The sequence below is a fragment of the Rhinoraja longicauda genome, chromosome 24, assembly GCF_053455715.1.
Source record: "Rhinoraja longicauda isolate Sanriku21f chromosome 24, sRhiLon1.1, whole genome shotgun sequence".
Lineage (NCBI taxonomy): Eukaryota > Metazoa > Chordata > Chondrichthyes > Rajiformes > Arhynchobatidae > Rhinoraja > Rhinoraja longicauda.
Window position 1 is genome coordinate 35,294,614 of NC_135976.1, and position 14,548 is coordinate 35,309,161.

Here is a 14,548-nt window from a genome sequence, read left to right on the forward strand (position 1 = left end):
GGAGAAAAACCACATAGTCACACGGAGAACGTACAAACTCTGGATAGACAGCACCCGTAGTCAGGATGGAACCCGGGTCTCTGGAGCTGTAAGGCGGCAACTCCACCGCTGCGCCGCTCATATTCCACTTTAGAACACGTACAGGGCATTGGTGAGACCACACCTGGAGTATTGCGTACAGTTTTGGTCTCCTAATCTGAGGAAAGACATTCTAGCCTTAGAGGGAGTACAGAGAAGGTTCACCAGATTGATTCCTGGGATGGTAGGACTTTCATATGAAGAAAGACTGGATAGACTCGGCTTGTACTCGCTGGAATTTAGAAAATTGAGGGGGGATCTTATAGAAACTTACAAAATTCTTAAGGGGTTGGACAGGCTAGATGCAGCAAGATTGTTCCCGATGTTGGGGAAGTCCAGAACAAGGGGTCACAGTTTAAGGATAAGGGGGAAGTCTTTTAGAACCGAGATGAGAACGTTTTTTTTCACACAGAGAGTGGTGAATCTGTGGAATTCTCTGCCACAGAAGGTTGTTGAGGCCAGTTCATTGGCTATATTTAAGAGGGAGTTAGATGTGGCCCTTGTGGCTAAAGGGATCAGGGGGTATGGAGAGAAGGCAGGTACGGGATACTGTGTTGGATGATCAGCCATGATCATATTGAATGGCGGTGCAGGCTCGAAGGGCCGAATGGCCTACTCCTGCACCTATTTTCTATGTTTCTATACAGACAGGATAAGATCATGGCTTTAAATGCTGCAAGGCTTTAAATGTTGAGGTACAAATTGATAAGTAAATTAATTGTAACTTTTAAGAGTTTGTATATTTAAACAAAATATTTGGCAACTCAGCATCAGTAACAAAATTTATTTCGTCCCATTTGGTTGATAATAATGGCTTTCAATGCACTATGTACAGAGATTTTCCACAAAAAAAAACAGGATAAAACGTATTACATATGCAGTAACTTTATCAGAAATTGCTCAGTCCTACAACAAGTTCTATTCCACAAACCAACTATCTTCAGAGCTTGGAACTTCGATTGATTGAATTGATACTCAAGGAAACAATAGCCTGGGCCCTGAATTCAGATTTAGATTTTCTTAATTTCTTCCTCCAGCTCTTCCTTCGTATACATGTGGAATACTTTTGAAGGCTCTATTGTTGCGAGCTGAAAAGAGAATGGAGCAGTTAACAGAGTCTGGCAAACGGCAAAACCTACCAGCTACAGTACAGCGCTAAGCGGAACAACCCCCACCAGCTTTATTAAATACCATGAAGCTCATTACTGGAACTTATGGGAACAAAGCAGGAGACTGGGGCCTCTTCCTAATATCTTGCTACAGCTTTTGGCAGGCTCTCTTCCCCGAGAACCAGCACGTCACAGGAACTTAGCATTGTGCTCCAAGGAGTATCAAAATGAAGGATAATATTTTCTACCTTTTTTTGTTCTGGAGTGTCTTCAACCTCAGGGAGCGGGGGGGGGGGGGGGGGGGGCTGGGCTGAGAGGGGACACAGTGGGTTGATAGCTGCCCGTCATTCACACATGCTCAGGTGATCAGGATAACGTTTCCCAACCTTCAGCAGCCAGTGTTTAGTCACTAATTGGAAGAGCGTACTGCATCTGAGGCTCTATAAGGCGCTGGTCAAGCCGCATTTGGAGTACTGTGAGCAAATTTGAGCCTCATATCTGAGGAAGGATGTGCTGGCTCTGGAGATGGTCCAGAGGAGGATTACAGGAATGATCCCAGGAATTAGTAGGTTAACCTATGAGCGTTAGTTGGCACTGGGCCTGTACTCGCTGGAGTTTAGAAGAATGAGGGGGGACCTCATTGAAACATAAAGAAGAATGAAAGGCATAGATAGAATGGATGTGGAAAGGATGTTTCCACTGGTGGGAGAGTCTAGGACCAGAGGTCATAGCCTCAGGATTAAAAGGCGCTCTTTTAAAAAGGAAGCAAGGAGCAATTTCTTTAGTCGGAGAGTAGTTAATCTGTGGAACATTGTCACAGAGGGCTGTGGAGGCCAAATCAGTGGATTTTTTAAGGCAGAGATAGACAAGTTCTTGATTAGAACGGGTGTCAATGTTATGAGGAGAAGGCAGGAAAATGGGATTAGGTGGCAGAGATCAGCCATGATTGAATGGCGGAGTAGACTCGATGGGCCGAATGACCAAATTCTACTCCTATAACATGTGAACCTGTGCAACACCGACTGCAAATGTTCATACCTCAATATTAGTAGCGCTTAGCTTTTCCTCCATGACTTGTTTCAGGATGGTGAGCGCTTCCTTCTTTGCCTCGTCTAATTTCATCGACTGAAATTAAAAAATCAAGTGTTAACATCATTTGTGCATCCACTACCAATGATGGTTTAAACTCATCAAAACAGCTGCTCATTAAAACTGCAACTAATATGTATCCTCCTGCAAGTGACCCGACGGAGAAAGTATAGCAAAGTGTTAACAATGGAAAGGGCTATATTTCCATTAAAATGACAGCAATAACACTGGAAACCAATTAAGCAGAGATCAATTTAAATCTTTTGAATTAGTTCTACAAAAATCATAATACGTGTGAGCAGGGCAGGGAAGGCAGTGCGTGGCATGCTTGCTGTCAATGCCGAGGCACCAAGTAAAATCGTTGGGACATCACGTTTCAGCTGTGCAAAACATTGGTTAGGGTGGAATTGGCGAATGCAGTTCAGGTCCACACAATAGGAGCGATGGTTAAGTTAGAAAGGGCACAGAAAATATTCACAAGAATGTTGCCTGGATTAGAGGGATCGAGTTATAGAGTGATTCAATGTGCAAACAGGCCCTTCAGCCCAACTTGCCCACACCGGCCAACATGTCCCATCTACACTAGTCCCATCTGCCTGCGCTTGGTCCATATCCCTCTACCCATCCTCTATCCATATAACTTGTCCTATCCATGTTCTAACCATGTAATCATCTGAGTGATCAGCAGGGGGTCTAGACTGATGAGGTCTGTTTTCCCTGGAGCAAAGGACGCCGAGAGGTGACATGACAGAAGTAAATAAAATTATGATATTGTTTCCCATGATCGGGGTGTGCAAATCTAGGGGGTTTAAAGGGAATCAAAGGGGTAAATCGTTCATACAAAGAGCAGTTGATAACTGGAATGATCTACAGATGATGTGGAAGCAGGAATAGCAACAATATCTCAGAGGATCTGGACAGATACGTGAGTGAGCAGATACCGAGAGATATGGAATTGATGCAGGCACACTGATGGGGTTGGGCAATGATGGGATAGGACTAAGGGCCTGTTTCTTTGCTGCACAGCTCAATTACCAAAATGATTCTTGGGAAAGATACAGCACCGCAAGGTTTATTACCAACCCTGAAAGTGGCAACCAGCCTTCATCATCCACCAGAACCTCCGCTGGACTGGCCAGGAGAATACCGCGGCAGCAGGAGTGGAGGATGGGCACCACACACCTCCCAACTACAGACCGTGATATACCTCCCAGACACACGAGTGGCTGCCTACCTTGTGATAGACCTCCTGCAGGGCACTCTGGGCTCCCTCTGAAGCAGAACCAATGGCTCTGGCAACACACTGTACAAAGGTCCCCGACGGATCCATGTGATACCTGCTCAAAACATTGAAACAGCTTTGTTTATTGTCACGTGTACTGGGGTACAGTGAAAAACTTTTGTTGCGTGCTAACCAGTTAACAGAAAGGCTGTACATGATTATAATCGAGCCGTTCGCAGTGTACAGATACATGATAAAGGGAATAACGTTTAGTGCAAGGTAAAGTCCAGTAAAGTCCGATAAAACATAGCTCAGGACTGCTCTCTAGTTCACGCTGTAGGAGAAAAATTAGGCCATTCAGCCCATCGAGTCCACTGCCATTCAATCATGGCTGATCTCTGTCACCTAATTCCAGTTTCCTGCTTTCTCTCCATAACCCTTAACACCCGTTCTAATCAAGAACTTTTCTAACTCTGAGCAGTTATCCAGGGTTGAATATGCAGCATCTCTGTAGAGCATGGATGGGTAAGATTTCAGGTTAGGACCCTATTGTTCCTGAAGGGTCGCGACCCAAAACGTCACCTATCCATGTTCTCCACAAATGTTGCCTGACCCACTGAGTTACTCCAGCACTCTGAAACATCACCTATCCATGTTCTCCAGAGATGCTGCCTGCCCGCTGAGTTACTCCAGCACTCTGTGAAACGTCACCTATCCATGTTCTCCACAAATGTTGCCTGACCCACTGAGTTACTCCAGCACTCTGAAACATCACCTATCCATGTTCTCCACAGATGCTGCCTGACCCGCTGAGTTACTCCAGCACTCTGTGAAACGTCATCTATCCATGTTCTCCAGAGGTGCTGCCTGACCCGCTGAGTTACTCCAGCACTCTGTGAAACGTCACCTATCCATGTTCTCCACAAATGTTGCCTGACCCACTGAGTTACTCCAGCACTCTGAAACATCACCTATCCATGTTCTCCAGAGATGCTGCCTGACCCGCTGAGTTACTCCAGCACTCTGTGAAACGTCACCTATCCATGTTCTCCAGAGATGCTGCCTGACCCGCTGAGTTACTCCAGTGCTGGGTGTCTTTTTATTTGTAAACAAACATCGGTGGTCTCTTGCTTCCCCATGATTTGTTTGATTGATTGAAAAATGCAGCCTGGAAACAGACCCTTCAGCCACCGAGTCGACGGCGATCATCAATCATAATCCACATTACTTCCATGTTATCCCACTTTCTCGTCCACTGCCTACACACTGGGGACAATTTACAGAAGCCAATTAACCCCCAAACTCACACTTGCGATGTGGGAGGAAACCTGAGGACCCACAGCAAACCCACAGGGAGTGCAGGAAGGAACTGCAGACGCTGGTGTAATCCAATGATAGACACAAAAAGCTGGAGTAACTCAGCGGGACAGGCAGCATCTCTGAAGAGAAGGAATGGGTGACTTTTCGAGTCAAGACCCTTCTTCAGACTAATTAGGGATAAGGGGACGCGAGATATAGGCGTTGACGTAGAGAGATAAAGAATACTGAATGAAGGATATGCAAAAAATTCGAGATGATGAATAGAATTATCCAAGTTTAAATAGTATGCCATGGCACTTTCAACATGCTGGAATAAACCACCGTGAATAAGATAACAAAGTCTCAATAGAAATGATGCTCACATTTGCGGCCCCTTTTCATCATACCCTCCAAACAGCAATGCCACACCAAAGGGCCGGCTCTGGGGGAAAACAAAACATTATTAGATTACGTTTTAAATTATAGAAACAGCAGAGAAACAGGCCTTCCAGTCCACTGATTCGACGAAAATCACCAATCACCCGTTGACACTAGTTCTACGTTGCCTCACTTTCTAGTCTAGTCCTTGCACATCAGCAAGCTCATTCCTCCCAGTCACCTTGCCCCTTTCCCCTCCTCTGTCCACACATCTCCCATCGCCAAGTCCCCGATTTAATACCCACCCCTCCTCTTCCACCCATACCCCTCTCTCCGGCTTTACATTTCACTCGTCTTTCTTTACCCGACACCCGTTTGTCTCCTTTTCACCTTCAGCCATCTGCCCCCACCTATCACTTACCAGGCTTTGTCCCATCTCAAACCCTCTTTGCCAGCTTTCTCTCCTCCCCCCCCTATACCATCTGAAGAAGGGTCCTGAACTTAAACTGAAGCATTGCCTGTCCATTCCCTCCACAGATGCTCCCTGACCCGCTGTTTTCTCAGCATTTTGTATTTCATGAGCGAGTTTGTTGCTTGAACTAAGGTTCATGGGTTTCGACGGTGAAGGATGACTATTACAACCATGACATAGAAACATAGAAACAAGGTGCAGGAGTAGGCCATTCGGCCCTGCGAGCCTGCACCGCCATTCAATATGATCATGGCTGATCATTCAACTCAGTATCCCTTACCTGCCTTCTCTCCATACCCCCTGATCCCTTTAGCCACAAGGGCCACATCTAACTCCCTCTTAAATATAGCCAATGAACTGGCCTCAACTACCTTCTGTGGCAGAGAATTCCAGATTCACCACTCTCTGACGTAACGTGGCTGTGTAATACAGTAGGTTAAGATGTAGTGTAACAGTGTAATCCAGTAGGTACAGATGTAGTGTAATAGTGTAATACAGTGTACAGATGTAGTGTAATAGTGTAATACAGCAGGTACAGATGTAGTGTAATACAGTAGGTACAGATGTAGTGTAATAGTGTAATACAGTGTACAGATGTAGTGTAATAGTGTAATACAGTGTACAGATGTAGTGTAATAGTGTACAGATATAGTGTAATAGTGTACAGATGTAGTGTAATAGTGTAATACAGTGTACAGATGTAGTGTAATAGTGTACAGATGTAGTGCAATAGTGTACAGATGTAGTGTAATAGTGTACAGATGTAGTGTAATCGTGTAATACAGTGCACAGATATAGTGTAATAGTATACAGATGTAGTGTAATAGTGTACAGATGTAGTGTAATAGTGTACAGATGTAGTGTAATAGTGTACAGATGTAGTGTAATAGTGTAATACAGTGCACAGATGTAGTGTAATAGTGTAATACAGTGTACATATGTAGTGTAATAGTGTACAGATGTAGTGTAATAGTGTACAGATGTAGCCAGGGCTGTTACCATTGCACCCGGGCCGGCATCTTCTTCACCAAACTATTACACTACTAGGTACAGATATAGTGTAATAGTGTAATACAGTGTACAGATGTAGTATAATAGTGTACAGATGTAGTGTAATAGTGTAATACAGTGCACAGATGTAGTGTAATAGTGTAATACAGTGTACAGATGTAGTGTAATAGTGTACAGATGTAGTGTAATAGTGTACAGATGTAGCCAGGGCTGTTACCATTGCACCCGGGTCGGCATCTTCTTCACCAAACTGCAGGGCCAGGTTGGAGACGGCCTGCGTCACACTCTCAACCGTCATGTTTTCATTGTAGGTAAACCAGTGATTCTGAAGAACGGAAAAATATATTTAGAAATAAGAACTGCAGATACTGGTTTATACCAAAGATAGACACAAAGTGCTAGAGTAACTCAGCTGGGCAGACAGCATTGCTGGAGAAAAGGGTTAGTCCCAATTTGAATCGTCACCTAGCCTTTTTCTGCAGAGATGCTGCCTGACACCCTCAGTTACTCCAGCACTTTGTGTCTATCTTTGGAAAAAAAATATTCATTTTACCACTTTAAGAAACTTCAAGTTAAAATAGTTAAAAGTGAACATAAAATATTTGCGATCAAAAAAGCATGTGCTCTTCCAAGAACAGGTTAAGACAAATAATAATTGGCAAACACCGGATCTCATACAAACTTCAACTGCAAAGTTGAATCTATTTCCATTTACCTGCGTTTCGACCCGTGCTTTGTCGATTAAGGTTTTGGCGTCAGCTATTAATCCGCTCATTGCACATCCTATTAAGAAAATAATTAACATTTAGTACAGAACCTCCCAGGAACGATTTGTAGCTTCATTTCAACAGAAATGGTCAGTGTAACGTTTTTTTATTTAATGCACATCAATTATTGTTAACATACAAAATTATAAATTGTCTATCCTCAGTAAGCGAACCAGAATATTCTTCTCTTTGCTACAATGCTGGGACTCTATATTCTGCACTCAGTATCTTCCCCTTTGCTCTACCTATTGTACTTTTGATTGTAATTATGTATAGTTTTGTCTGATCTGATTACATAGCATGCAAAACAAAGCTTTTCACTCGGTACATGTGACAATAATAAACCAAAAACACTCAGCCGGAATTAGTAACAAAAGGTAGTTGATTGTCTTCGATTGCTCTTGCCCCTCCACCATGTACCCACCTATGTGTGTATCAATCTCCACTATTTTCTCGATGCTGTTGGGTTCCATCAGAGAGGATGTGATCCTCTTCTCGACGGCGAGAACAACACCCTCACTCGTCTGGATCCCGATTGCAGTGGACCCCAACTGTAGAAACACAAAGAACTTAAATTTCACTCTCTCTTCAAAATTAAATTTACCTCATTTAAAAATACAGTAAGATGGCTTCTCTAACATTGTGAAGCTGGGAGAGCTACTGTCTCACTACACCAGAGACCTGGTTGCGATCTGACCTTGGATACTATGTGTGGAGTTGCATGTTCTCCGTGTAACCTCCCATATCACAAACTTGTGGGTTTGCAGGTTAATTGGCCTCTAAAACTGCCCCTAGTCTGTAGAGAGTGGATGAGTAAGTGGGACTGCTGAAATTTCGTTCGGTGTTGTGCCGAGTGACAATAAAGTTTTGTTATGTTATGTTATGTTATGTTAACTAGTGTGAAGATACACACAAAAAGCCGGAGTAACTCAGTGAGTCAGACCCGCTGAGTTACTCCAGCTTTCTGTGTCTATCTTCGGTTTAAACCCGCATCTGCAGTTCCTTCCTACACATAGAACTAGTGTGAACAGGTGATGTATGGTTGGCGTGGACTTGGGAGGGCTGAAGGGCCTTTTCCATGCTGTATCTATAAAATAAACATTATTAAGTAAAGCAAATAAACTGAATGACAAAGAGGTAGGGCTAAGATCCAACCAGCAACGAGAACATACTGCTGAGGCATTGATGACGCCTGCGTCGTTTTGACTTTAGAAAGGACGACAGAACTTGGTTCATTTGATCCTTTAAAAAAAAATCCCATCTCGCATAAAGGTAATATCCTTAGATGCACAGAATCTCTTGCCCAGAGTAGGGGGATCGAGGACCAGAAGACATAGGTTCACAAGGGGAAAAGATTTAATAGGAAACTGAGGGGTAATTTTTTTACACAAAGGGTGATGGGTGTATGGAACAAGCTGCCAGAGGAGGTAGTTGAGGCTGGGACTATCCCAACTTTTAAGAAACAGTTAGACAGGTACATGGATAGGACAAAATTGGAGGGGTATGGACCAAACGCAGGCAGGTGGGACTAGTGTAGCTGTGACATGTTGGCCGTTGTGGCAAGTTGGGCCAAAGGGCCTGTTTCCACGCTGTATAACTCTCTATGACAACCCATAAACACTGGCTGTGAAGTGTGTTAGGACAGCTCACACTGTGAAAGGTGACAGCTCACACTGTGAATATAAATACTAGGCTATGTTTTAAGATGGTGGGAATGGTTAATTTTACCTGCGAAATTCTCCCTTAGATTAAAAGTATAACCAATAAAATAATTGACCATCATTTCCAATGTGCGTTTCCCCAGAATGTGAGACTATCGCTGGGCTTAACTCACCCATTCTACAACAGAAACATACCTTAATGGCCTCGATAGCATATTCTACTTGAAATAGCCGGCCTTCTGGAGAGAACGTGTTAACACCTCTGAAAGGGAACATGAAACCATAGTGTTATTTCTTCAAAGAGCATCACTCAACACAGGTTGCGTAGGAAAATAACTGCAGACGCTGGTTCAAATCGGAGGTATCACAAAATGCTGGAGAACTCAGCGAGTCAGGCAGCATCTCAGGAGAGAAGGAATGGGTGACTTTTCGGGTCGAGACCCTTCTTCAGACAGATGAAGGGTCCCGACACGAAACATCACCCATTCCTTCTCTCCTGAGATGCTGCCTGACCCGCTGAGTTACTCCAGCATTTTGTGATACCTTCACGCAACACAGGTGATCACTCAGCCCAGTTGCTGTGGTCCAGCTCCACAATCTCACCCCTGTGCTTCCTCCAATTCCACATTTCCCAATTGCTTCTGCAGCCCATGTGCTCAAGTGCTCCGGTTTCCTCCCACCCTTCAAACACATACAGGTTTGTAGGTCAATTGGCTTCGGTAAAAATTATAAATTGTCCCGAGTGTGTAGGATAGTTTCAGGGTATGGGGTGATCGTTGGTCAGCACGGACTTGGTGGGCTGAAGGGTCTCTTTCCACACTGTATCTCTAAAATAAAACTAAACTAAATTCCAGATCATAGAACTTGTATTTCAGTGATGGTGTAGAAACAAGGAACTGTAGATGCTGGTTTACCAACGAAAGACACAAAGGGCTGTTGTGACTCAGCAGGTCAGGCAGCATCTCTGAGGAACATGGATAGGTGACATTTCGGTCAAGACCTTTCTTCAGACTGAATCTGACCCAACCTAAGATGTCACCTATCCATGTTCTCCAGAGAACATCACCCTGGCCATGCTCTCATTTTACTCCTATCATCAGGGAGGTGATGCAGGACCTGAAAACTGTGGCCATCAGGTTCAAGAACAGCTTCTTCCAAGCACGCATCAGGCTTGAACATAAACAGTATATGTACAATACACAACATAATACGATGAGGCCTGATAAGACTCACACGAAGAGCAAGGTGCATGCGTGCACTACTAGGAATTATCAATCCCACACTCCTCTTTATCTGGTTGGCCCAGTACCTCAAAAATGCAAGCAAATGTCCAGTTGCAACAGGAAGATGATAAGACAACTTGGGTGGGACCAGAACTAACAATATGGTGGTACCACTGTACTGCAGAACAGAGAACAGAAGGGTCTTTCAGAAGTCAACGGAGTTAAATTACCCTTCCACCCTTCGAGTCTACTCCACCATTCATTCATGACTGATGTATACTTCCCTCTCAAACTCATTCTCCTGCCTTCTCCCTGTAATCGTTGACACCCGTACTAATCAAGAACCTGTCAATCTCAACTTTATGATGAAGGGTCTCAACCCAAAATGTCACCTATTCCTTTCTCGCTGAGTTACTCCAGCATTTTGTGTCTATCTTCAGTGTAAACCAGCATCTGCAGATCCTTCCTACGAAATCTCCACTTTAAGATGATTTAACTTTGAAGAAATTAAATTCTATCAAATCCTGGAACACTCACAAGGAGACACATTGGACCTGGGAGAGAGAACAAAAGGAAGGCACAAGTCTGACCACCGAGCAGCCTGACGTGTGAGTACTTGGATGTGTAGGAAGGATTTTCCAGAGGGGATCGGATGGAGTCGAGGTATGTGAAAATGATTTCAGTGGGACAGGAGCAGGAAGAAATAATGGGTCTGCCAGGTCAGTTCTGATAATGGATAATAATGCTGACTGTTCCGCTGAATTACTCCAGCATTTTGTGTCTATCTTCTTGTGAATAATTGAACATTGTCTTTGTAACTTGTTGGTCGAATGGAGTTTAGCTCCAGGCAGCTGGGTCTGGAATGTATACAAGTGGAACATGTATACAACTAGCAGAATCAGGGGATATGGGGAGAAGGCAGGCACGGGTTACTGATTGTGGTGATCAGCCATGATCACAATGAATGGCGGTGCTGGCTCAAAGGGCTAAATGGCCTCCTCCTGCACCTATCTTCTATGTTTCTATGTTAAGTGTATAAACTTGTACTATACACAGGAGTATTATCATGCAGGTGTGTTCCTACTTGAATTAGCGTATTTCCAGCACAGGTAGGGTGATCACAGGTGTGGCTCGGTGCAGGGACGGTGCGGAGTGTGGGGCTGCGATGAGGAGCCCGGCTCCCGGCTCACCGCAGCCGGGGAAGGAAACTGTTGCAGGCGGGCGAGAGGCCCTGGACCCTGGACCCTGGCCCAAGGCAACAGGCCCTGGGCCCAGGCCGTGACTCAGCAGCCGGCGGCACCGGCAGAAAGTGAAAGGCCTCTCGCTGGCGGTAATGGCGCTGGCTGTGGAGCGGGGGCGGCAGAGGCCGAGGGTACCCGAGCCTCCAGGTCCAGGTCTCCTAGACCCGGCACAGCTCCCCGAGCCCCAGCCAGGCGCGCACAGCCTAGCCTAGGCCCAGCTCCCCCGGTCCCAACCCCAGAGTAGAGAGGTCTCGGCCCCTTCCCTGGCCAAGGTTCTAGGCCCCGAGCGAGCGGCGTCACCCACCTGTCGTACTCGGACCTGATGATGAACATGGTGGCGGCGGGAGCCGGGTCCGGTCAGGGCGGCCTTGAGCAGCCGGGCTGGGATGGGATGGGATGGGATGGGGCTGAGCGAGGGCGGGAGCCGGGTCCGGTGGATGGGTGGGTGGCCTGGAGCGGCAGGGATGGGGCTGAGGGCGGGAGTGAGTGAGCGGCGGCGCCCGCCTATTGGTCAGGACGTGAGTCCCCGGGGGGGCGGGTACGGGCACATCACCGTCACGGGCTCCACTCCGATTGGCCGCCGCTCTTGTCAGTCACCGCCAGGGGGCAGACGGAGACGCCCCTTCCGGCACCATCGCCGCGCTGATTGGCCGCGGCCGCTGTCAGTCACCGGCGGCGCCCGCCTCGCCCGGCGCCTCAGTCAGTCAGCAGCGACCGGAGGACATGGACACGGCCACAGCCACCCGCTGGAGGGGACGGGGTCCGGAGGACGCGACAGCAGCGAGGAGAATATTCCAACATTGAAAGGGAAAGCAGAAGGAGGGGAGTGAGCAGTTGTGTGCTGCACCACTAACGCTCCGCCGGGTGGAGAGCGGCAAACCTGACCCTTGGTTCCGGTCGTCACAGTCCTCACCCCCTCACTGCCCGCACTCCTTGAAGTAAGACTGACAGAAAAAGCTGGAGTAACTCAGCGGGACAGGCAGCATCTCTGGAGAGAAGGAATGGGTGACGTTTCGGTTCGAGACTCTCCTAAAGACGCGAAACGTCACCCATTCCTTCTCTCCAGAGATGTTGCCTGTCCCGCTGAGTTACTCCAGTATTTTGTGTCTATCTTTGGTGTAAGCAACATCTCATCTGCAGTCCCTTCCCACATTCTTTCAATGTCTGGATGCGCTCGCTGCTGCGACACATTGCCCTTTAATTCTCCTATACTGCTACAATACAGCATGTGACGTGTGCCGTGGTGTTCACATTACCACTATTTTACTGTCCATTTGTTTCAATATTTGATTCATCGCATATTTCAAACGTTTTCTCTTTGCTGCTTTGATTAAATGAAATTGTGCAATACGATTCGGCACCAGCAAGTGGCGCAAAGAACCTCCTCTGGTGTTGAAGTTGTGCACCTCTTTGAATTTTCAGTGCAGACAAGAGTTAAGCGTTTTATTGTCATATGTCCTGAAATGGAACAGTGAGATTCGTAGTTGCAGCAGTATAACAGATACCTTAACATAGTAAAAAACAACAAAAAGTTCAGTGTGTGTATATATGTGTGTAATATACACACAAGCAATAATGTACAAGCAGTACGACACAATAGAACTTTATCCCAGGAGGGAAATTGATCTGCCAATAGTCATAAAACACAAAATACATGAAACGTGAAATTAAAGTGACGAGTGGAAAGGATTGGGGATGTGCAAAGATTGGGGTGGGGGGTCAGTCTACCCCACGACAGAAGGGGGGGGATTGTACAGTTTGATAGCCACAGGGAAGAAAGATCTCCTGTGACGTTCTGTACCGCTGCAAAATGCTGCCCCCCTCCCCCCCCCCCCCCCCCCCCCCAATCTAAGATAGATACAAAAAGCTGGAGTAACTCAGCGGGACTGGCAGCATCTCTGGAGAGAAGGAATGGGTGGCGTTTTATGGCCAAGACCCCCCCCAAATCAAAGTAGCTTCAGAGTTTATTTGGAGGTTATAGTGTTTAACAATCTGATGGTTGTTGGGAAACAAGACTTTGTTTAGCAAGTATTTGGCAAAATATAATTATTGTCAAAGCTTTTTGACAAGATCTGCATCAAATGTTAGGCTCGGCCAAAGTTTGGCTGCATAGAAATCGGTTACGTTAAGAAGTGTAGGAAAATAACTGCAGATGCTGGTACAAATCGAAGGTATCACAAAATGCTGGAGTAACTCAGCAGGTCAGGCAGCATCTAGGAGAGAGGGAATGGGTGACGTTTCGGGTCGAGACCCTTCTTCAGACTTACATTAAGACATTAAGAAGATGGTCACATCCAAAGTCACTTTAACATGAAAGTTTATTTCATTCATGTCTTGTGCACTGGCATCATTCTCGTATAAATTCCGTTAAAAGTTTTTTTAAACAAACAAAAATGTGTCGGACTAAAAGCCAGAGGTCGGGTACAGTTGTCCACATTTCAAATTAGGAACTATTTTGCAGTAAATCACGGCGTGTTATTTACAAGCAGCTGCAGATACCTGTCATGTCCTTCACATAAAACCGAGAGAGGGAATGGAGACACAAGGGACCGTTGAAATGTGGGGTAAGAAAACAGTGCTGGAGGAACTCAGCGGGTCAGGCAGCATCTCTGGAGAACATGGATAGATGACTTTTTGGGTCGGTACCCTTCTTCAGACGGAGAGGAGGAAAGTTTCAGCAATTTCGTTTATTGTCACGTGTACCGAGGTACAGTGTTAAGCATTTATGTTTCATGCTATCCAGTCAGCAGAAAGACTATACGTGATTACAAACGAGCTGTTCAATGTGTGCAGATACTAAGGATAAGGGGAATAACGTTCAGTGCAAGATAACGTTCAGTGCAAGATAAAGTCTAGTAAATTCCAAATAAAGATAGTCTGAAGGTTTCCAATGTGTTAAATGGTAGAAACAAGGAACTGCGAATGCTGGTTTATATCAAAAATGGACACAAAATGCTGAAGTAACTCAGCCAGTCAGTGTCTCTGATGAGAAAAGATG

General features: G+C 45.7%; 1 protein-coding gene across 1 annotated transcript; it reads right to left on the bottom strand.

Moving 5' to 3' along the window:
• Positions 1-847: 847 nt before the first annotated feature.
• psma5 (proteasome 20S subunit alpha 5) lies at positions 848-12,051 on the bottom strand. Its single transcript, XM_078420502.1, has 9 exons — positions 11,855-12,051; positions 9,282-9,348; positions 7,850-7,976; positions 7,374-7,441; positions 6,876-6,983; positions 5,181-5,239; positions 3,511-3,613; positions 2,226-2,312; positions 848-1,166 (listed from the first exon to the last, which is right to left on the bottom strand). Exons 1-9 carry the CDS (start codon positions 11,881-11,883, stop codon positions 1,089-1,091), a joined length of 726 nt encoding a protein of 241 aa, XP_078276628.1. The 5' UTR covers positions 11,884-12,051; the 3' UTR covers positions 848-1,088.
• Positions 12,052-14,548: the final 2,497 nt, after the last annotated feature.

Bases quoted from the DNA above. Each gene is read 5' to 3' on its own strand.
- psma5 (XM_078420502.1), bottom strand. From the start codon at position 11,883: ATGTTCATCATCAGGTCCGAGTACGACAG. The intron at 6,984-7,373 runs GTAAATGGAAAT...TCCGTTCTTCAG, and splicing joins AAGCACGGGTCGAAACGCAG to AATCACTGGTTTACCTACAA. The intron at 3,614-5,180 runs GTGAGCATCATT...TGTTTTGAGCAG, and splicing joins GATGAAAAGGGGCCGCAAAT to GTATCACATGGATCCGTCGG.